The sequence below is a fragment of the Platichthys flesus genome, chromosome 24 (assembly GCF_949316205.1).
Source record: "Platichthys flesus chromosome 24, fPlaFle2.1, whole genome shotgun sequence".
Classification (NCBI taxonomy): domain Eukaryota; kingdom Metazoa; phylum Chordata; class Actinopteri; order Pleuronectiformes; family Pleuronectidae; genus Platichthys; species Platichthys flesus.
Genome location: NC_084968.1, coordinates 3,127,105 through 3,149,899, shown reverse-complemented (window position 1 = coordinate 3,149,899; position 22,795 = coordinate 3,127,105). Strand labels below are relative to the sequence as shown.

Genomic DNA, 22,795 nt, shown 5'->3' with positions numbered 1-22,795 from the left:
TGATGCCATCTCCTGATATGTGCTACATTGTTAATACCCCCATGGGGACAAATGCATAAACTTTGATGTTGCCTTCAAGCAACATCAAACTATCTAATAAGTCAGTGTCAATTCAAAATGTATGACAGCGGTTTCTTGGTGGTCTTAACATCATGCTTTTACTTTGTGCAAATTGAAGTTTGCACGTTGAGCCCGTAGATGCTGTGGTTTGTCTTTCTGCTCCTCACCACAGCCCAACGCTCTCCCCACACTCTACTTGTCAACAAGTCACTAACTTCCTGCACTGACCCCAACGCATGAGCTGCCTCACATGCACGGTCTATGCATTCACATGTGTGCACAGGTTGATGTTGTTGTAATTCACCGGACACTTTCAGACTGAAGCTTTGATTTGATTTACCTTTTATAGAATTAGTGTTTTAGATGAATAAGAGGGTCAGTGAGGGTGCTGTGTCAAATTGCTGTGTTCATTTGCTCCTGCACATTTCTCTGCACTCACTTTCAGAGATGGAGGTCAAATCATACTTACAGTTCTACACATACAAGCTCCAAGTGAGACAATTATGTGTTTTTTCAATTTGTTTGTGTAGGTGCAGGGAATGTCCTTCATTGCAGCAGTGCTCATCCTGAACCTGGACACAGCCGATGCCTTTATAGCTTTTGCCAATCTGCTCAACAAACCGTGTCAGATGGCCTTCTTCAGAGTCGACCACAGCCTTGTCAGTACACACACACACACACACACACACAGAATTATTGTCATTGCACTCTTCTGATAACGCAGACTGGGAGAATCACCATTTTGCACATCATGAACACATGTTTTTAAGTGAGATCTCATCCCATGTGACCACAGGAGATACATTAAGGATTCATTTCAACACCAGGTGTGAAACGATGAACTTAGAGCTTTTCAATTGTGATTGGACCGCACAGGACAGATGTTAATAAAAGGTACAAACAGGGTCTTAAACTGGTCCACACTGCAGAAATCCCTCTGGTGGTCTCGCACACATCTGACCTGTGTTTATGTTTTGAGCTCTGACTCACTGCCCTGCGGATTCGAACGGGACGATGTCGTCTGTGCTGCTACATGTGACCATCTTCTCTCCTCTCTCTCTCTCTCTCTTTCTCTCTCTCTCGCAGATGTTGACATACTTTTCGGCATTTGAAGTGTTCTTTGAAGAAAATCTACCAAAGCTCTTTGCACATTTCAAGAAAAACAACTTGACCCCTGATATTTATTTAATCGACTGGTGAGTCTCCAGCTCCTCTGTTTTCTACTGCTATTATTTAGTTATTCGATCTCTTTTTCTCCTCAAAACCTTCATGATATTCTTACTACCTTTAATCTTTTCAATATTCCATAATATTACAATCTAACCTGTTTGAAATTGTCATTTCACAACTGGAACGGAAACTTATATATAAATATGAAGCCACAATATGAGAGTACGATATATTCTCCCCCCACATCCAGAGTTGACCTTGTTCCCATGCTTGACGGTTACATGTTGTTATCTAGAATTGTAACTCTTGTTCAAACATTGAGTCAGTGTAGAGTTATTTCTTCCGAGAAAACCGGACGGGCTTCACTTCGTCATCATTCACACCCCACCTGCCTTGTATTACTTGGTATTCACACGTTGGGGTTCGTGCTTTAGTGTCAACCACAGAGTTTTTTTTTAACTCTGAGTTATGAAACACAATTTCTTGGTTCAACAATAATAATGATAAATAGGCGACACCACTAAAATCATTTAATATCAGATGAGGACAAGCAGCAAAGTATTACATTTGAGAACCAGGAACTACTGAAACTCTTGGCATTTGCTTGAAAGAATAACCCCAAATATGAATAGATTTATTGATCCTTATTAATTAAAATATCTATCAATGAATTTTCTGTGGATCAACTTATCAGTCCCTGCTGGGGAAGCAGAATGTCATTTGTCCACAGCACAGTGGTTATTGGTGTGGTGGTGGTTAATGTATTGCCGGCCACACTATCTGGTTATTCATTACCTCTGCCAAGGGGGTTATCTATCATTTGTTTCTCTGTCAGTTGCGTAAAAACTCCTTGACTGATTTCTTGGTGGAAGGTTGTATTATCTGCGAGGAAGAATCCATTACATTTTGGTGCAGAGACGGATCAGGGGGCGAATCCGGGTTATTTTCATCACTATATCAATTTTGAGATGTGGTGTTTTCCAATATTTTTGGTTATTTTGCATAGAATGATTCATTGAGCTTTAGGGAAAGACATCTGACATGTTTAGGGTACTGTTTTTAAGAAGTGTTTTCATAAAAAAATCCATTGAATTTAAATGCGGTTTAATGGGGGACTGTTGCACTTTGATCGAATATTCTGCTGAATGCACCTGATGCGCTTTCCTTTCTCTGTCATCTCAAAACCAGTATTAACTGTTCCTATTGCCCCATTCCTCGCTTCCTCCTCTCCTCCAGGATCTTTACTCTGTACAGTAAGTCGCTGCCGTTGGACCTGGCATGTCGGGTTTGGGACGTGTTCTGCAGAGACAGCGAGGAGTTCCTCTTCCGCACGGCGCTTGGCCTGCTGCGTCTCTACCAGGACGTCCTGACCTGCATGGACTTCATTCACATGGCTCAGTTCCTCACCCGCCTGCCGGACTTCTTACCGGCTGACCAGCTCTTCCAGCAAATCGCTGCTGTGCACATGACCAGCCGCAACAGGAAATGGCCACAGGTGGGGTGTTAAAGCTGTTCGGCTCAGGCTTCTCTTTCGATACGGTTTGTTGAATAATTGTTATCCTAATTATACCTACGTTCCCCTCAGGTCCTGCAGGCTTTACAGAAAGATCCGGAGCGGGGCAGCCCGGTGTTGAAGCGCTGAGCCGCGATCAGGGGGTCCCACTAACGGAATCCAGTTCCCCTCCAGACTCTTACCGGGGACCTGAGAGAGACCTATGATCGTCTGGGACATATCTGGAAGGGGTCTGTCAGTGATGAGGAAGAATACGAGGCCTTATTTATCTTCCACCACCCCTCCACTGCTCTGAGGCCCAGCAGTGGACTGTAAACTGTAGCTCGCAGACGCCGAAGAATGTACCACACACTCCCGCATACATGTGCCCAGCAGACTGACTCACGTCCAGGGGAAACGACGGGGGAGTTCACACGAAAATCCTTCACTTATCTTTTGTTTCGGTTTCCACCAACGGTTCCACCCGAGAGGAATGTCCCGAAACAGTATCTCCAGAGTCAGATCTGTGAATGTAAATTTCCCCCCCCCCATGTCCTGTGAGTTTGTTTCCTCTCTGGGCTAAGTTTGGTTTTCATTTACATGTTTTTGTCATTGAACATTTTAGTTCCTGAATCATTCCACGAAATCATCTCATGTTTTGTGGGAGTTAAACACCTTTTTGAAGTTTGGTGTCTCTGGAAGCACCAGATTGTTACAAGTGAAGAAATGTGCTCAGCCTCTGAAAGAGGTGATAAGCTGCCTGTAGAATGAGCTTTACAGTAAATTTATGAAATATGGGAAAAGGAGATAATATTAATAGTAACGTGTTACTCTGGGAGACACAAATTACAGCGTCAGACTTGGACTGGCCCTTCCCCCGATTACGTTTTGAGGTACATTTCATCTGGTTAGTGTTTTGATTCTTATCTCTTGGTGTGAGTGTTAATGTATTGTGCGTTTATTTAATATTTATCTAACGGATGACGGGACTTGTTCCAGTGACATGAAGGGTTTTTGAGGAACTGCTCCCTCACGCAAATGTGTTTGGAGCTTATAAGGATCTGTGATTTAACAAGTTAAACACGTAAGAGGTTATGACTTGAGCTGCATCATTCATGAGCAGATTTGTGCACTTTTAGGACTACATTATCCACTAGGGGGCATATTTCGGCTGAATTACCTCTGGGCGAAAAAGGAATTCCTTACCACTTCTAATTTTGTTTGTCGTTAAAATATCTAATTTGATATTTTTCCAGGAATTATTTTTTTAATGTGGAGGTTATAGCAGTTATAGCAGCAGTGACATCTCTTTTAACTTCCAGTCCTCATATCCTAATCTGTACTGCCCCCACTGGTCATCCGCTTAATTGCATGTTGTGGACAAGTCGCGTATGATGCACAAAACACTGAAGATTCAAATTCTGGAATTGTGACTAATTGACGCTATAACTAATATGCCGAAGCTGTTAGCATTTCTTGTTTGCAGTGTATCCATAAAATTTACAGAAATCAACTTCTGGATCAGTTTGATATTAAGAAAAAGTGACGTGTGACAATTCTCGTGCAAGTTCTGGACATATAAGAAGAATCTTTTTTTTCTCCTGACTTGAAAAATCTGAGGATATGTTGAAGATGTGTAAGCTATATTTAACGTTAAAATATGTGGGCATGTTCAGTAGTGACTGAGACGAGAAATGCGATTTTTGGAAGCAAATTGTATTTTAAAGCACCTTAATGTCCATGTGACGCGTTCACTGCTGCTGCGCCATCTGTTGTTCGCATTGATGAACCAAGGTAACTACACTGGCTAACACCTGTCGCTTTCACCTGTCCTTGCACGTTATCTTTTGACTCCCGTTGCCACGTTTAAGAAAAAATGACACGATAAAACATTTCTGATTGTTTGATCTGTAGCCTTTTTTTCATCAGCTTCCTGGTCGATGTCGCTGGTTCGTCAGCTCGTCCGATGCGACACTCGCACTGTGGTTAACATTTCGCTCCATCGTGACCAGTAGGGGGTGGTAGGATTTGTCTTTGAAGAATCCTACCAATGTTTTTGACAAGTCAGCCTCCATCTAGCAAGTGCTAAGACAGTACACAGGACTATTAAAGGTTCAGTGTGTACTATTTAGGTGTGAGGGATTTATTGTCAGAAATTGAAATAAAATAATCTTTGTGATGTTTCCACTAGTGTTTCACCTAAATTGCACAAATTGTTGTTTTCATTATTCTAGAATGAGCCCTTTTAAATGTAAATACTTTATATATTAACACGCGGTGCGGATCCTCTCTCACCTTTTGAGTTTTTATGATAACTGAAGGTTTACACAGGTTCTCTTTCATTTTTGGGAGGACGAGGTTAGGGGTATTCAGCTTCACCACTAGATGTCACTAAATTCTACACACTGAACCTCTAAATAATCAGATGTATTTTTTTGTGTTTATTTCTTTCAACGCCAGTTTTGCACAGACCTGTTTGTCAAATTGAAAAAAGGCAGATGAATTGAAGAAATCTGATTGGTTGTTGACGTCTGTGAGGAGTGCAGTTGTCAGGGTGATGGTATCTCTCAACGCAACTGTTATCGTTATTGCCTGTGAGGCTGCGTTGACTCTTGTGCTATGCTACTGAACCTGTGTGATGGCATTCGCTTCCATTTTGTGCCCTGTAATTCCAGTGATGTCCACATCAGGCCTCTGCACCTCCAGACTGCACTTTCACACGTGAATGACTGGACCACTTCAAGCTTAAATATGGGACGTGCTCTAGATTTAACGAAACAGGAAATTATCACCATCACCTCAGCTTGTTTCGTTGCTGCCGACAGATGGTGCCTCACCGCAGGACTGCAATAAATATATATACGTAAGCCTCTGAGTTGTGCCTCGCATCACCAGTTCATATTAGTACTCTGTAGATTTAAATGGTTTGTCTATTTTCCATGAAGTGCCCCTCCCAGCTCCGCTAACACTACAAAAAACACAGTTTAATCAATCCACATTCGTCTAAAAACAAATTCAATCATGTTAAAATTCAATGAAGGAGTCTAATACACTGTTATCAATCTGTTTGATTATCTGGATGTCTTTACTTTCCTGGGTTCTGTTTGATTTGCATGTCTTTATTTGTTTTCTCATTGAGACCTGTGTACTGTAGAGGAGGGATGGACACATGGAGACAACGGAGCGTCACCATGCAGCTGTATCTCACTTGAAATGTATATAAACGATGGTTTTATTAAAATAAAGAGCTGTACATAACCAACCAGCTGGGACCACTTTTCTTTTTGAATGACTACGTTTCCCAGAGGACCTTTCACCAACTCCAAGGAGCAAATGTGTTGGCCACATGATGAGTAGAGTGAGAGTGAGTCATTTTCTTCATGTTCACATTACAGTGGTTTAGTCAATTGTTGAGTATAAAAATGATGACCTGTGCTGTAATTGTGATGAGTCATGTTGCAGAATGTCTGATCTTCTTCTGCTGTTGTTCATCTCTTTGAATCAAAGGAGTCTGTGTTAAAGGAGCAATACACCAATTTTACAAATGAAGTTTGGTCATATGAGGTTGAACTCTGCATTAAAAAACAGTTACTGACACAAACACACAAATACACATCCCCAAGACTTCAAAGGACACAACAATGAAAAACTGAGATTCACTTCCTGGTCACTTACTCTAACCGTAACCATAGCAACTACTTACCTAGCCCAGACCTGAAACCAAGGTCCCCACAACACAAGTTAAACCTGGACCAAACATGCACAAACGCCGAGGCCAAATCATGTCAATCACTTCTTGGTGGTTGGTGATAAAACCCGGCTACCAAGGCTCCTTTCCACAAATACAGTCATATGGTAGATGCACATTTAAACTTTAAATATGGGTTTGTGTGTATAATACATATTTATTAGAACATGGGAAAGTTTCTCTGGCACGTCGATCCCCTAAAAACCACAACACCCTACCTCCTCCACACTAGCAACACCTTTTCTTTTTTTCTTTAAAAAAATGGATTGATGATCTCAAAAATATAAACCCGCAACACATTTTTCTCAGAAGCCCCGAACAGCAGCCGTGCTCTTCACCTCCATCACCATCAGCTCCAGACATTTACATCGAGCCACCATGAGGGCCCCTCACCACCTGCTGCTGTGTGTCCTGGGAGCTGCACTGCTCTCCTCAGTGCTCTGCAACCGTAAGACAAACTTATATGTTAATATTTAAACATTTTCCGTGTCGGAGGGATTGTTTTCTCATTGGTCGACATTTGTCTTTTCAGATGGACATGATCTCGGTCCCTGCTGCTTTTTTTTTCAAGAAAAAGAACTGCCGAAAGCTAGAATCAGTTCCTATCAGTGGACTCATCCGAGTTGTTCGAAGAAGGGCGTCATGTAAGTGCTGATTAATGAGGTTACATCACCATCATTATGTGTAATACACCAACGTAAATAAGTGACTTTGAATACATGTTTAATTCCACTTTAGAAGAAGAAAACCTCTGTCATTACTTTTAAATAATACATTCTAATTTTGGTCTACTGCTTATGTGCATTTTATATCTGCTGTTCTGTCATTTCTGCATATACTCTGAAATACAGTTTATTTCTTGAAGCTATTTAGCATCCTTTCAAAATGTTCATAAAAAAACAATACCAATCCTCAAGATGACATTAACATCTCCACTCTTTGTTTCAGTTTTACGACAAAGAAGGATAAAAAAATCTGTGTGCATCCAACGCCCCTGTGGGTTCAGCTCATCATGAAACAATTGGATGAAAAATCCTTGTAAACCGCCTGCCCGTCTGCAAATCAACAAAAAAAAGAAGTTACTCCTTTGTCTGTTGCTGCATCAAATCAAATTCTGTGAAATGATTTCCCTGTTAAAGTGAAAACCCGCCATGACTGATCCCAGCTGCTGTTTGCTCACTGTCTTTTGTGTTTGTATTATCCACAATTATCATAAACAATAAACATTTTACATTTACAATTGATCGTGTCAGAACTTTGTCTCATCTCCTATCAGACAGAAAACAAATGTGAGAAAAGGATGTGAGATGTTTTCTTTTTGTTGTGCCCTTGTGATGGAGCACCTTCTGGTACAGTGATTCAACTGATGGGACGCAGATATAATACGGCTGTGGTCCACTTCAGGCATTGATGTGGCACTTCTGGCCTTCTTGTGGCAAAATGGATAAAACTGCCCACCAATAACTAATGTGGACCAAAGATCCCAAAACAAATAAGGGCCTTTTTTTTGCAAACATGTGGTGCTCTAGGTTGAAGTTTAATCTAAAGTGGCTAACGTGGTAAATGGTGAGTATGGCACAAAATAAATTTAGGTCCCCTTTGGCATCTTTGCTTGACGTTCAGTATTGCTCTGTTTCACTGGTGGCTGCCCAAGTGCCATCATTCCATGTGGGGTGTGTGACTGGGATGTGGGCAAAATGTGGAAGTGTGTTCTGACTCTTTATGCAAATAGGTGCAAACAACATGTGTGTTGCCTAGGGTTTGTGTTGCTCACATTTCTTAACACTTTTCTTCTCTTGGGCATGGTGGACTGAATTTTCACTTTTCAGTAAGTGGGTCAGTTCCTTTATAAAAGGAGATCAGAAACAAATGACTTCCAAAGCACTGAATGGACTGACTCAACAGTTTATCGTGGATGTTTTATCCCCATATAACCCTGCTCACACTTTTGGACCCTCTGGCAGGGGTTGTTTAACTGCTCCAGACTCTCAGCTGAAGACGATCGGGGCCAGAGCTTTAAAATAAGAGCTCAGAGGTTTTGGAACACCCTGCCTGAGGAAATACAACAGACTGAGTCAGGAGCTTCAAAGCTTCAAATGCTCTTTTATCATATTGCATATCCTGATATAACCTCATTCTAGTTTTATTAATTTAATAGTTGGTCTATGACTAATTTAATTTTAGGTTATTTGCTAAAAAAATGCTATAAAAATTAAGATTTTATTACATACAGATAAAATGTTGTGTTTAAACATTCAGGTATTCTGAGAAAACATGTCTGTGCTCCTTGTGTCCAGTGGGAACATTAGGAGGGCTCTGTGTTTTACTGTGTAATGTTCAGCTTTCTTTCTGAATGAGACCATCTGATTTGTCGTTACATCTAGTAGGGCTGCGATACTTTCTGTTGACGTCATGTTTTACTTTATGGATTAATAAAAGACAAAACGCATCGTGGACAATACTTGCTACAGGTATATAAACATGTTATAATTGAAAGTAAATCTGTCAAATATTGTATATTCATCCATGCATGAAAATATCCTTATGTCTGTTTAAATCTATTTAGTCTGTGCTTTAAATGCTTCATGGAGGGACTCAAAATAAATGAATCAATAGATTAAGAATGACTCAAATGTTACTGCTTTGACTGATGGCAATGGAAGAAACATGAAAATGGAGGACTGCAACAATGATAGTTCAATGATTTGAACCATTAAAATGATTGTTTGACATGTGTATAATACATATTTATTAGAACACAGGAAGGTTTCTCTCATACTTCGGCCCCCTAAAAACCACAACACCCTCCCTCCTCCACACTAGCAACACCTTTTTTTTTTCCCTTAAAAAAAACAGGTTGCTGATCTCAATAAACATAAACCTGCAACACATTTTTCTCAGAAGCCCGGAACAGCAGCCGTGCTCTTCACCTCCATCACCTTCAGCTCCAGAAATTTACATTGAGCCGCCATGAGGGCCCCTCACGTCCTGTTGCTGTGTGTCCTGGGAGCTGCACTGCTCTCCTCAGTGCTCTGCAACCGTAAGACAAACTTATATGTTAATATTTAAACATGTTCCCTGTCAGAGGTGTTGTGGTCTCATTGGTCAACATTTGTCTTTTCAGATGCACTGGGTCCCAGTGCCTGCTGCTTTCATTTTTACAAAGGAGATTGGCCGAAAGCTAGAATCAGTTCCTATCAGTGGACTGATCCGAGTTGTCCGAAGAAGGCCATCGTGTAAGTGCTGATTAATGAGGTTACATCACCATCATTATGTTTAATACACCAACGTAACTAAGTGACTTTGGATACATGTTTAATTCCACTTAAGAAGAAGAAAACCTCTGCCATTACTTTTAAATAATACCTTCTAATTTTGGGCTACTGCTTATGTGCATTTCATGTCTGCTGTTCTGTCATTTCTGCATTTACTCCGAAATACAGTTCTTTTCTTGAAGCTATTTAGCATCCTTTCAAAATGTTCATAAAAAACCGATACCAATCCTAAAGATGACATTAACATCTCCACTCTTAGTTTCAGTTTTACGACAAAGAAGCATAAGAAGCCTTCTAAAATCTGTGTGCATCCAAAGCTCGACTGGGTTCCTCGCATCGTGAAACAATTGGATGAAAAATCCTTGTAAACCGGCTGCCCGTCTGCAAATCAACAAAAAAAGAAGTTACTCCTTTGTCTGTTGCTGCATCAAATCAAATTCTGTGAAATGATATCGCTGTTAAAGTGAAAACCCGCCATGACTGATCCCAGCTGCTGTTTGCTCACTGTCTTTTGTGTTTGTATTATCAACAATTATCATAAACAATAAACATTTTACATTTTCAATTGATTGTGTCAGAACTTTGTCTCATCTCCTATCAGAGAGAAAACAAATGTGAGATGTATTCTTTTTGTTGTGCCCTTGTGATGGAGCACCTTCTGGTACAGTGATTCAACTGATGGGACGCCGATATAATACGGCTGTGGTCCACGTCAGTTAGTGATGTGGCACTTCTGGCCTTCTTGTGGCAAAATGGATAAAACTGTCCACCAATAACTAATGTGGACCAATACAACAGACTGAGTCAGGAGCTTCAAAGCTTCAAATGCTCTTTTATCATATTGCATATCCTGATTTAACCTCATTCTAGTTTTATTAATTTAATAGTTGGTCTATGACTAATTTAATTTAATGTTATTTGCTATAAAAATGCTATAAAATAAAGATTTTATTACATACAGATAAAATGTTGTGTTTAAACATTCAGGTATTCTGAGAAAACGTGGCTGTGCTCCTTGTGTCCAGTGGGAACATTAGGAGGGCTCTGTGTTTTAATGTGTAATGTTCAGCTTTCTTTCTGAATGACACCATCTGATTTGTCATTACATCTAGTAGGGTTGCGATACTTTCTGTTGACGTCATGTTTTACTTTATGGATTAATAAAAGACAAAACGCATTGTGGACAATACTTGCTACAGGTATATAAACATGTCATAATTGAAAGTAAATCTGTCAAATATTGTATATTCATCCATGCATGAAAATGTCCTTATGTCTGTTTAAATCTATTTAGTCTGTGCTTTAAATGCTTCATGGAGGGACTTAAAATAAATGAATCAATAGATTAAGAATGACTCAAATGTTGCTGCTTTGACTGATGGCAATGGAAGAAACATGAAAATGGAGGACTGCAACAATGATAGTTCAATGATTTGAACCATTAAAATGATTGTTTGACATGTGTATAATACATATTTATTAGAACACAGGAAAGTTTCTCTCACACTTCGGTCCCCTTAAAACCACAACACCCTGAGGGCCCCTCACCTCTTGCTGCTGTGTGTCCTGGGAGCTGCACTACTCTCCTCAGTGCTCTGCAACCGTAAGACAAACTTATATGTTAATATTTAAACCTGTTCCCTGTCGGAGGTGTTGTTGTCTCATTGGTCGACATTTGTCTTTTCAGATGCACTGGGTCCCAGTGACTGCTGCTTTGGTTTTTACAAAGTAACACTGCCGAAAACTAGAATCAGTTCCTATCAGGAGACTGATGACAGGTGTACGAAGAAGGCCATCGTGTACTGTAAGTGCTGATTAATGAGTTTACATCACCATCATTATGTGTAATACACCAACGTAAATAAGGGACTTTGAATACATGTTTAATGACAGAGACTTTAGAAGAAGAAAACCTCTGTCATTACTTTTAAATAATACATTCTAATTTTGGTCTACTGCTTATGTGCATTTTATATCTGCTGTTCTGTCATTTCTGCATTTACTACGAAATACTGTTATTTTCTCGAAGCTATTTAGCATCCCTTCAAAATGTTCATAACAAAACCATGCCAATCCTCAAGATGACATTAACATCTCCACTCTTTGTTTCAGTTTTACGACAAAGAGGTCTCGTAATATCTGTGTAGATCCAAAGCTCCGGTGGGTTCAGCGCATCGTGAAACAATTGGATAAAGAATCCTTGTAAACCAGCTGCCCTATAACCTATAGCCCTGGCTGATGTTGATGGAACACAAAATGGAAATGTGCATTGATGGCTTCTTATCTTATTCAATCTTCCTGTCACACGTATCAAAATAAGAATCATGTCTAAATGGCCACACAACCACGTAGATGCAACTTTTATTGTGCACAGCACTTTAAAGATCATATGAACATAAAAACTACAAAGATGTCGACATTACAAAATGACACAAGAAAAATTATGGAAAGGACTAAATCAAATCCAGTAGCGCCTCCTAGTGGGTTACAGTTGAAATTGCTGGTGAGCAGGAGGGAGATTTTTTTTTTTGTGCCCTTGTGATGGTGCCTTTCCTTGGTACAGTGATTCAACTGGTGGGACAGAGATATAATACAAAATGGATAAAACTACCCACCATACTAATGTGGTTCAAATATCCCAAAACAAATGTGGGCCTTTTTTTTTTAGCAAGGATGCAGTGCTCTAGGCTAAAGTTTAATCTAAAGTTGCCCACATGGTAAATGGTGAATATGGCATAAAATACATTTAAGCCACCTTTGCCATCTTTAGTTGACGTTCGGTATTGCTCTGTTTTAATCATGGCTGCCCAGGTGCCATCATTTCATGTGGGGTGTGTGAGTGGGATGTGGGCTGTGGGATTATCGCTTCTGACATTCTTTCTTTTCTCACCCATCAACACTTCCCTGTCAACTGGCTGTTTCCCTAACTCTCTGAAGGAGGCAAGAGTAAATCCTCTCTTGAAGAACCCCCCCATAGAGCTAGAGCTTTGAAATAAGAGCTCAGAGGTTTTGGAACACCCTGCCTGAGGAAATACAACAGACTGAGTCAGGAACTTCAAAGCCTAAAATGGCCCTTTATCGAATTTCATATCCTGATTTAACCTCATTTTAGTTTTATTATTGTAATGGTTGGTCTATGACTAATTCAATTTTAGGTTATTTGCTATAAAAGTGTCATAAAAATTAAAAAGGAAAAAGATCCTCTAACTGACGGCAATAGAAGAGACATGAAAATGGAGGAATGCAACAATGATAGTTCAATGATTTGAACCATCAAAATGAGCGATGACACATCAATCATCCTTCACCAGAGACATAAACATGGATGATGTGTCACCACGTTTTCCCACTTTCCACAAATGAAGCTATGAACGCTGCCATCTTCCTCATTTTGAGCCAATCAGGAGTCAGTCTCAGTTTCACCTCGTCTTTATTCCAAAACCAAATACCAAACCCACACTTGAACACTAAAAACTAACTTCAATGTTATAGGAACTACCTATAATAAGCAGAAATCATCTTTAAGAACATCTTAGTTTGACGTGTACATTTTCGCTTTGTCCTCCTGCTTCACACACAGACATGAGAGTGCTATCCATCTTCCTAGCTAACTCTTTGCTAAAAAGCTACTAAATGTGAGTCTATGAAAGGCAAACCATTCCTTTGAAACTATCACAGTCAATCAAGTGATCGTACTCTTGTCCTGACTTGGCTTACAGATATTTTAGAGGAAGCCCAAAACACAGTATTGGTCATTTTCTACACAAAGGCACTAAATGGGTTAAAACTATGAATTTTAAGGCCTTAAACTTGTGTGCTGGTGTTTTTCAGATCCGTACTGTGTCAGTCTTTTGTTTGTTCGTGTCACAAGGTGCCTGCAGGTTTTGTTCCATCTTTCCCGACAGCTCAGATCTGCGGCACTTCAGATTCTCCAGCTGTTCCTCCAAGTGGTCACATGCATTCACAGTGTCCTCGAAGTCCCGCAGCAGGGGCCTGTTCCCCAGTAAGCCTTGGCTCTCCTTCAGCCTCTGGATGTCCCTCTGCAGACTTTTAGGTTCATTCTTGGTCGTGGTCAGGACTTCTCTCTTCCTCGCAACAATGGCCTCCACCTTTGCCAGCTGCTCTCGCCTGGCCTCGACCTCCCTCTGACTCCAGAACAGCTTCTCCTTTACGTTTGACAGGACCTGATGGAGAAAACAATGGTGCAATAGTGACTTTATCTTATTGACTGGAGATCCTATAAGCAACAACAGGAATAACTCGGACACAATCTGTACCTGTGCATTGTTCAACCTACCTCCAAGCTGCTGCGGATCCGGTTCTGAAGCCTTATCGATTCCTCATTTTGCCTTTCGACGAGTTTTTTATGCTCCAGCCTCGCAGCATGCAGCTGTCCAATGAAGAGCTGCACAGGGTCCTTGCGCTGATTCTCGACCTCCTGGAGCTCGGCTTCCAGTCGGTGGATCCTCATCTTCAGCTTCATGGACATCCCCCACAGCTTGATCAGCTTGTCCTGCTTGTGCTGCTCTGATGCCAGCGTTGATTCCACTTTGGTCTGAGCTGTCCGTTTACCCAGGTATCGGCTCAGCACTGTCACGGCTACATCCTGCTTCAGTGCCACAAACTCTTGCCATTCCTTTTCCACCTGAGGATGAGACCGTTTAGTCCACTGATCAGCACATAACACACAAAATCAACACCTACTGGGTACCTGTCGTGGTCAAGTCAACTTTGGACAACATGAAGTCTATAAAATTATTAGTTTTTCCCAATGTTCACTATATTTTACAAACTGAATTCCTACAAGACTTACTAATTCCTAAGTTTGTCTTCCTAACCCATTCCTGTTCCCACATTCCTGAAAGAATGTGTGCATGGTTCAGTATTCATGTCACATCCATCCAGCTGACTGTGTAGCAGTATGTGTAGACCCCTTGTACTCCTGTTTCCTGCAGAGATGGGGCCAACTAAAGGGTTAGATTAATCTACTCTTAATGGAAATTTGAAAAAAAAGAAAGGATCAGATTATTTCTCCTTGATGCCAGCATTACCCACAGAGTAACTTCAAATATAGTCACAGATTTTGGTGGGCTATGGTAGTTATGGTGAATGTAACCTCAAACTGTCCCACACAGGATGAGGAGCGGGCTACAGAGGGTCTCATGAACTCACTTCTTTCTAACTTCACACCTCGAGTTTCTCTATTTTTGCTTTTTACAATCTAAATGATTTGTATTCACAAAAAAACACACCCTACAAGTACCGCTCCCTGAGGACATTGGTCAGACTTCACAAAACTACATTTCCCAGAGATCACCTGTCTGTCAAACCCTGGTGTGTCTTTGCATAGATTCCACAAAATGTATTTCTCTATCGGTGTATTAGTGTTGCCTCAGTTCCTGTTTTGTTCCAGTGTTTTTTATTTTCTTAGTGCTCGATTGCAGGGATGAAACGATAACTGGTTACACAGTATACCGAGGATTCATTGTGTGTTATAAAAACATTGTATGGGGAACGGCAGGCAGGTGGGGCTGTAACAGCAGGAGAGTTAGTAATCTCTGGCCATAGCTGGCAAATGCTTGCATCTACTGCCGCCACATTTGTGTTTAACAAACGATATTTTGTTTGATAAATAATCTAAATACTACCATTATTTATGTTCATGATATATATTTTGTTAATATAAAACTTGGTGAAATTTCTATAGTTTGTGTATCAGTAACTTTTTAACATTTATCGCACATTTTAATAATACTGAATTAATGAGAACTGATAACCCTGATAAATTTGGTCACTATACTTTTGAAAGAACATTTACTCATCGCTTCAACTCTACTCAATTCCCTGATCGATGATTGATTGAATGATTGATATAATTGACATAATTCTGACAGTTACATCAGGTAAACTATAGCAGCAACTGCTCAACACACACTGACCAGTTCTCATAGTGTTCACTTATATTACTTTGTATACGAGTACAATAATCAAAAGTAAAATCAACATGTAAATGAATATGCAGTATATTAGCTGTTGTTTTTTAAATCAGGGGCCATTAAGGGCCCCCAATATACACAAATGGTGATATGACCAAAGTTCATTCACAATTCCTGATCATTCACAACAAATTGCAAATCAGATTTCCACTATAGTGCCAGTGGCTCCCATAGCTGGGCCTCTGGATCCACCCCTGCTTGGTTCATCATTTAGCTTTCAACGACTTAGAAAGTGGTGTTAGGAAATCGTAAGTAACCTGACAACAAGACCAACCTTGTCTGTCTGCTCCTGGGACTGTAACCTCAGCTCCTCTTCCTCCTGCTGGGCCACCTCTAAGTCAGAGGCCAGCTGCCGTTTCATGTCAGTCAGGATGTTGGACTTCCCATACTCCTGCAGTTGTCCTGAGCCAGGTGTCTCCAGCTGGACAGTGTCTCTGGGCTTCTTGCTGAGGTACTTGGCCAGCTTCATCTTCAGCTGGCTGTTGCGTTTGAGGGCCTCATCTCTCTCTTCACACTGTTCCCTCCACAGACGCTGCTCCTCATCCTCACTGATGAGGCCTTCACCTTGTGTAGGGTCGGGGCTGGCAGCGGCGATCTCCTCTTCTTCAGCCTCCTCCTCTTCCTCCTGCACAGGCCGCGCACTCCCCTCGCTCTCCGAGGTCTCAAGGTGCAGCGTGGGACGTCCATCGCCATCACTGATGTCCAACTCAACATGGGACACTGACTGTTCACTGTCCTCCTGCAGGTGTTTACTTGCTGTGGGGCTGTCGGTGCCAGGGAGCTGCTCTCCACTCTCAGAGGAGGCGGATTCAACAGGAGCTGAAGAGTTTTCCTCTCCGTGGTGTGAGGCCTCTATCACAGCTGGGACCCCTTCTTTCCCATCACCAGAGGAAGTGAGATCATCACCGTCTTCTGGTGTCTTTACCTCGTGATCTCCTTGTTCTGACCCTCTGTCCATCGTTCACTGCAGGAGCAACAACCTATACGTGTTGTTGAATCTGTGAATGCCAGACTTTCAAATACAGGTTATCTATTAAACGCCAGTGAGTTAAAAGCCCGTGACGTTAAAGGACAAAGACTTTAAATCCAGTAACGTTAAATGTTCCGTTTGTTGTCCTGGAGACTAGGCAGCCAATCACATGCGCCCTGGCCGCAGCTCATTAATATTGAGCAGCTCGCGCGGCGGGGCCCGCAGTGCGCATGCGTGGAGTTCAGCCTCCGACAACAAGAAGCAGGATCCAGGCAACATGGCCGACCTGGGCAAGAAGTACTGCGTGAACTGCCTGGCAGACGTCACCAACCTGCGGCTCCGCTGCACCGACTGCCCCGACATCGAGCTGTGCCCGGAGTGCTTCTCGGCGGGGGCGGAGATCGGGAACCACCGGAGATGGCACGGCTACCAGCAGGTCGACGGCGGCCGCTTCTCCCTCTGGGGTCCCGAGGCAGAGGGAGGATGGACCAGCAGGGAAGAGCAGTCGCTCCTCGATGCTATCGAGCAGTACGGCTTTGGAAACTGGGTACATCACTGTTTTCTTAAGTTTATTACGTTTCTCCATTTGTCCCATGTGAGTGAGAGGGACGCCATGTCGGGACACGTCGGGAGTAAAAGTTAGAGGCAATGCTGCGAGACACCAACTGTCCATCTTCTGTCCACACTGTCGCACAAGTTGGACGAGTGGACGTTAAACACGAGAGGGACAGCATCTCTGCCACTTTGAAAAGTGTTAACCTGTATTTTACAGAGTTCAACATGGCGTCAGTGACACGTCAAAGAGCAGACGACAGACAAAACAATGTTTACAATGTCCAAGACAAGATATGATTGTGTTCAATTGTTATACAGCACAAACCAGACTAAAGTTATGTTTTCATTTCGACCAGTCCATCAATCCCATAATGTAACAGGAACTGTTGGGTTTCTCTAAAAACTTATGTTACGATTTGGTGCAAGAAATGTATCTGGGGTTCCCCCATTTTATTTTAGATGATACATTTTTGCCATGGACTCTTGTGAAGCACTTTGTAACCTTGTTTAGACAAGTGCTTTCTATATAAAGTTATTATTATATTATATTATAATGCACAGAATCTGGTCCAGGGCCGTAATCAAGCATTATTTATAATCAAGTGGAAGTTTTGGAAGTAAGTTTGCCAGACTCAAAGGAAACCAAACTATTCCTCGCTGTGTTCGCTGGCTCAGCTAAATGCAGAAATCCCTTGAGCCTGTGCCTTATTCATAAGTTGCTTTCAGACAGGCACTGAACACGGAACTCTCTGGAGGGACTGGAAGTCAGTGGGAGAGCCTTCAGAGAAGATAAATATCCCAATATTTGTGCTGTATTTGATCTCCGCAGCAGAATTGATACATAACCTCCGGCCTCTGGCTGCTGCGGCACCCGTCACCTTGATGCTCTGGTTGATTCTCTCTGACCAGGGAATCTCCTGCTGTGTTGTGCATGTGTCAAAGGCGGACTCCGCAGAAAGTCCGGACCCAATTTTCAGGACTTACCCCGGGGGTCAGGGTTAGGCACAGGGTGAAGTCTCAAAGGTTCTCACCACTGAACTGCCAACTTTACTATTCAATGTACCATCTTCTACATGGGTTTCATTTATTGCTTGTATGTACACAAAGTTTTCATATTAATTAGTGAAATTGGGGGAATTTGATTGAGATTGCCACAGGCTTGGGGGACTGCTGTCTCTTTAAAACTCAAAGATGTAAATTAGAAAAATATTCAAGACAGACGGGCAGAAAAACCTCTGATTTGAGAAGCAGGACTCAGATTTGCTATTTTCTAGAGTTTTTTTCTTCATCAGTTGATATCAGCTCTACTCTAGTTTGTGCTCCAGCCCATATTATTAGATCACTGTTGTATTGTTTACCTTTTTAATTAACAAATTCCTCTTTTCATCTTTCAGGAGGACATGGCCGCTCACGTCGGAGCATCACGTACTCCTCAGGAGGTCATGGAACACTATGTCACCATGTACATCCACGGAAACCTGGGTAAGGCCTGCATCCCTGACAATATTCCCAACCGGGTCACTGACCACACCTGCCCCAGTGGGGGTCCCCTGTCGCCCAGCCTGACCACCCCTCTCCCCCCACTGGATATCACCCTGGCTGAGCAGCAGCAGCTGGGCTACATGCCGCTGCGGGACGATTATGAGATTGAATATGACCAGGACGCAGAGAAGCTCATCAGCGGCCTCTCTGTGAACTACGACGACGAGGACGTGGAGATTGAGATGAAACGCTCCCACGTGGACATGTATGTGCGGAAGCTCAGAGAACGACAGAGACGTAAGAACATTGCCCGAGACTACAACCTGGTGCCTGTGTTCCTTGGCCGAGACAAGAAAGACAAGGAGAAGGAGAAACCAGGAGCCCAGGGAGTCGTAGGCCCTGCTACTGGTGTGGGTGGGGTGGGAGCTGGCGGTGGCGCAATTGGATCAGGTTCGGCAACAGCAGCCGGATCAGTCTCCGTTCCAAGTACACCCAAAAGAAAGATCACCAAGGAAGAGAAGGACCAGCGAGTGAGGCTGCGGGGGCTGTGCCAGTTCATGGCCCATCGGGAGTTTGAAGACTTCTTTGAGAACATGCATAAAGAGCGCGGGTTGAGGGCCAAGGTGCGTGAGCTGCAGCGCTACCGTCGAAATGGCATCACCCGTCTGGAGGAGTCGGCCGAGTATGAAGCCGCACGCCACAAACGGGAGAAACGCAAAGAGAACAAGAGTGTGGTCACCTCCAAACGGGGCAGCGGAGGAGGCGGCGGGCTTGGCTCGGGGATGGGACTCGGAGGCGGAGCCGGAGGGGGAGGAGGCATTGCTGGAGGGTTAGGGCTAGGAGGCGGGATCAAAGAAGAAGGTAAGGATGGCGAGTTTGCTGCCATCGAGAATCTCACAGGCTTTGAGCTGCTGTCGGACAGAGAGAAGGTGCTGTGCAACTCTCTCAACCTCAGCCCAGCTCGCTACCTGACTGTCAAAACCATCATCATCAAAGATCACCTGCAGAAACGGCAAGGCATCCCCGCCAAGAGCCGGCTGCCCAGCTACCTGGACAAAGTCCTCAAGAAGCGCATTCTCACCTTCCTCACAGAAAGTGGCTGGATATCCCGAGACGCCTCCTAGCATACTGCTTTGGTCAGGAGGCTGATAGCTGATTGGCTAGACAAAACTACTGGGGTTCACCATTTTTTGTATTCAAAGGTGACTTTGTGAATATGTACATGGCAAAGAAGGAGGATGCTGAGAAAAACACTTATTTTCATACCAAGGCTGGGAAGAAAAATAAGCCTTTATTTTTGCATTTGGAAAGGGAAGGGTTGAATATGAATCTGTGGGTTCAGACTAGGTTTGTGTCGATACTGTTGTTACACGATGATATTGACACTGCTAACCAATATTATGTCGTAGTGGAGATATTGAAGTGTTATTGCAACAGCTGCATTGAAGAAGCCTATGGAGACATTTAAAATCCAATATTACATTTGCTGGAAATGGAGCATTTCACACCTTCATTTAAATTAATCGCCATTCTGGTTTGTGGTTTCTGTCATCTTTGTTTCCTGTTTCACCAGTTAAAGCTGTATTCTGTAATTTTCCGCAATAAGTAGAGTTTTCTGATAGATTTTCCCAGAAGTTATTATTTTTTAGGCTCTTTCCTTCTTACTGGCATCAAGGGAAAAGAAAAAGCAGATCTTCCTTGGTTGTTAGTACTCAACAAATGCATTAGCATGAAGTTAAAAAAACCTTATCAAAGATTTATCAAGTATCGGTATGAGGGGCAGGGGGGGGTCATACGTTGGCCAGGAAGAAAGAAGAAGTGCCAAAGATATGTGAGGAGATGATGTGGAAGTCAGTGTTGCATTGCACAGTCTGTCCATCAGAGAGCGCTGTCAAATTCATTTTTTCAAACGCAAAACTCTCCATTCAGTGCAAGTGGTTCCTGATCAAAATAATACATTCAAATTATATGTTTGTATTACAAAAGAAATGGTAGCATCAGCTGATGTAATATAAAGTAAAAAGCAATTACACAAATTCATTAATTATTTATTCAGATTGTATTAGTTACATTTCAAGAATAAAGTCGAACTTTAAGAATACATTAAAAGGATACGACTGCCTCTACATAACACCTGACGTGGATGAATTGGCTTCTAAATTAGTTTTAGTAACAAGGAAATCATTTTTCTTTCAGCCATGAACCCAGATTGGTAATCAGTATTAGATTTGAGATGTATGTCTGTTCGGGGGGGAGAAACTAGACAAGCTTGAAAAGATGGAACGCTGGCAGCTGCCATAGACTATAGACATTTCAACTTTATTTTCCAGATTTTTACTTTTTATTCTCAAAATCCCAAAAGAAAAAACAATATCGTCCTACTCATTTTTCTTTTCTCAAACCTAGAGGTCTTCTGTCATATACTTAAGGTGAGAACCTGATCAAAGAAATATCTTTTCATCCAAATGAAAAACAAAACATGTACCAGGTGGTGAACAGGGCCTCACTGTCCTCAAAAGCCTGATCTCAGTCCTCCTCAAAACTATTCATTCATCCACCAATTACTATAAAAACGTTGATAGCATCAGTACAGCTCCAGCTCCCCCCCCCCTTCCTGCAACCACAAAAGGATAAGCAGTATAATGGATGGATAGCTTTAACACTAAATGTGTATTAATCGCCACGGGAAATAGTCCTCAAAGTTTCCTCCTCTTTGATCATTTGCCAAAAACAATATTACGGGGAAAGAACAACTACAGCTGTTTTAAGAAAATGTAAATTTGCACAAATGATCAACGATTTTTAAGAACCACTTTCGTTTTACTTGGTTTGTCTTTATCTTTTTGTTTTCTCTTTGCAGTAGAACCACGCAGCTACAGTCTGTGATACACACTGAAGATTGAGTAGAACAAGCTTCATAATGATCAGCTCCAGCACAGGGATACCTTTTACACTAGTGCTGCTGCATATTGTCCCATTGCCAACATGTTGTGTTGCATTTGTCGACTGTCACCAGTTGGTTGAAAAGGCCGAGCATTGTATTGTTAAAATAAGATACTATGTCTTATTCTCCAGAAGCAACGATAACGACGACATTGAAGTGGCAGCTGAAGCTATCTGGTCCATTTCATTCTGCATGTGCCACCAAATGTTCCAAGGTGTTGTGTTTTGGTGGAAATGTCTCAAAGGCAAATATGGCGATTAGATTTTTGTTGTTGTTCCCATTGGAGGGAATGATGTGTTTTGTAAAGGTGGAGGGTGGGGAGGGAGTTGCTCACTTCATGTCACCAACTGTAAATAAGTTTGTAAGATAAATAGAAAAAAAAATGAAAGTATAATTGCTGACCTGTGAAATGTACAGTATTTTTGTCATGGAATTTTTTTTTATAGTTTTTTGTAATTAAAAAAAAAATCGTCCGACAAAAGAATAACTTTGTGAGGCTTTTGGTATTGTGATGGCGTTTGGCCTTTGATCATGATACCGGTCTGATAATGTTGAGCTGTGTGTCCCGTGGCCTTGTTGTCGCACACGACGAGGTGTGTATGGAGATGTATTAAAAGTGCCAATACTTTATTATACTAAATGGTCCTGTTTCATCTTCAACACACAATAGTCGAGGACTAGTTCATCAATCTGTAGCAGTGGACCAAGTCTGAGCATTATTTGAATGAGGTCTTGTTGATCAGTGTTTTCAGGAATTATGACAGAAATTTCACTTCTCAGTGAGTAGGTGAAACAGTACAAGTAGACACGACCTGTGCCGAGTAATTTAATAATTGTAAATCAGAAAAACACAAACCCAACAATGCGTTTTTGCATGTTATTAGATTATTCGTCTTTCCTTACCAAGCTTATTGGTTCCTACTGTGGACCCGGTCACACATACACAAATATGTGGTAAGCCTCCTCCTGGTTACCCTCCATTTAGCGAGGCAGTGATTGCACATTTGCTTCCTGTGGTGAAGCAAATTTGCCGTGTGGCTTCGGTGGTGAACTTTGACCTGCAACATTTGCCTTTTTTTTATAGATTCACTCAAACAGAGGAA

The 22,795-nt window shown here is 41.9% G+C and overlaps 4 protein-coding genes across 6 annotated transcripts in view; 3 read left to right on the top strand and 1 right to left on the bottom strand.

The window, feature by feature from the left end:
- The window catches only part of tbc1d14 (TBC1 domain family, member 14), a 29,848-nt gene extending 23,861 nt beyond the window's left edge, over positions 1-5,987 (top strand). For all 3 annotated transcript variants that reach the window (XM_062384036.1, XM_062384037.1, XM_062384038.1), the window contains 4 exons: positions 591-719; positions 1,147-1,256; positions 2,467-2,725; positions 2,816-5,987. In XM_062384036.1, the coding sequence (XP_062240020.1) occupies positions 591-719; positions 1,147-1,256; positions 2,467-2,725; positions 2,816-2,872 (555 nt within the window). In that variant the 3' untranslated portion in view covers positions 2,873-5,987. The remainder of the gene's footprint in view (positions 1-590; positions 720-1,146; positions 1,257-2,466; positions 2,726-2,815) is intronic.
- Positions 5,988-9,347: 3,360 nt separating this feature from the next.
- ccl36.1 (chemokine (C-C motif) ligand 36, duplicate 1) lies at positions 9,348-11,951 on the top strand. Its single transcript, XM_062384514.1, has 3 exons — positions 9,348-9,510; positions 11,433-11,544; positions 11,858-11,951. Exons 1-3 carry the CDS (start codon positions 9,441-9,443, stop codon positions 11,949-11,951), a joined length of 276 nt encoding a protein of 91 aa, XP_062240498.1. The 5' UTR covers positions 9,348-9,440.
- A 1,207-nt stretch (positions 11,952-13,158) lies between these two features.
- cfap184 (cilia and flagella associated protein 184) lies at positions 13,159-16,960 on the bottom strand. The gene is made up of 3 exons (XM_062383962.1): positions 16,016-16,960; positions 14,043-14,390; positions 13,159-13,929 (listed from the first exon to the last, which is right to left on the bottom strand). The coding sequence occupies exons 1-3, from the start codon at positions 16,697-16,699 to the stop codon at positions 13,573-13,575; spliced, it is 1,389 nt and encodes a 462-aa protein (XP_062239946.1). The 5' UTR covers positions 16,700-16,960; the 3' UTR covers positions 13,159-13,572.
- A 28-nt stretch (positions 16,961-16,988) lies between these two features.
- tada2b (transcriptional adaptor 2B) lies at positions 16,989-21,088 on the top strand. Its single transcript, XM_062383963.1, has 2 exons — positions 16,989-17,258; positions 18,661-21,088. The coding sequence occupies exons 1-2, from the start codon at positions 16,989-16,991 to the stop codon at positions 19,870-19,872; spliced, it is 1,482 nt and encodes a 493-aa protein (XP_062239947.1). The 3' UTR covers positions 19,873-21,088.
- Positions 21,089-22,795: the final 1,707 nt, after the last annotated feature.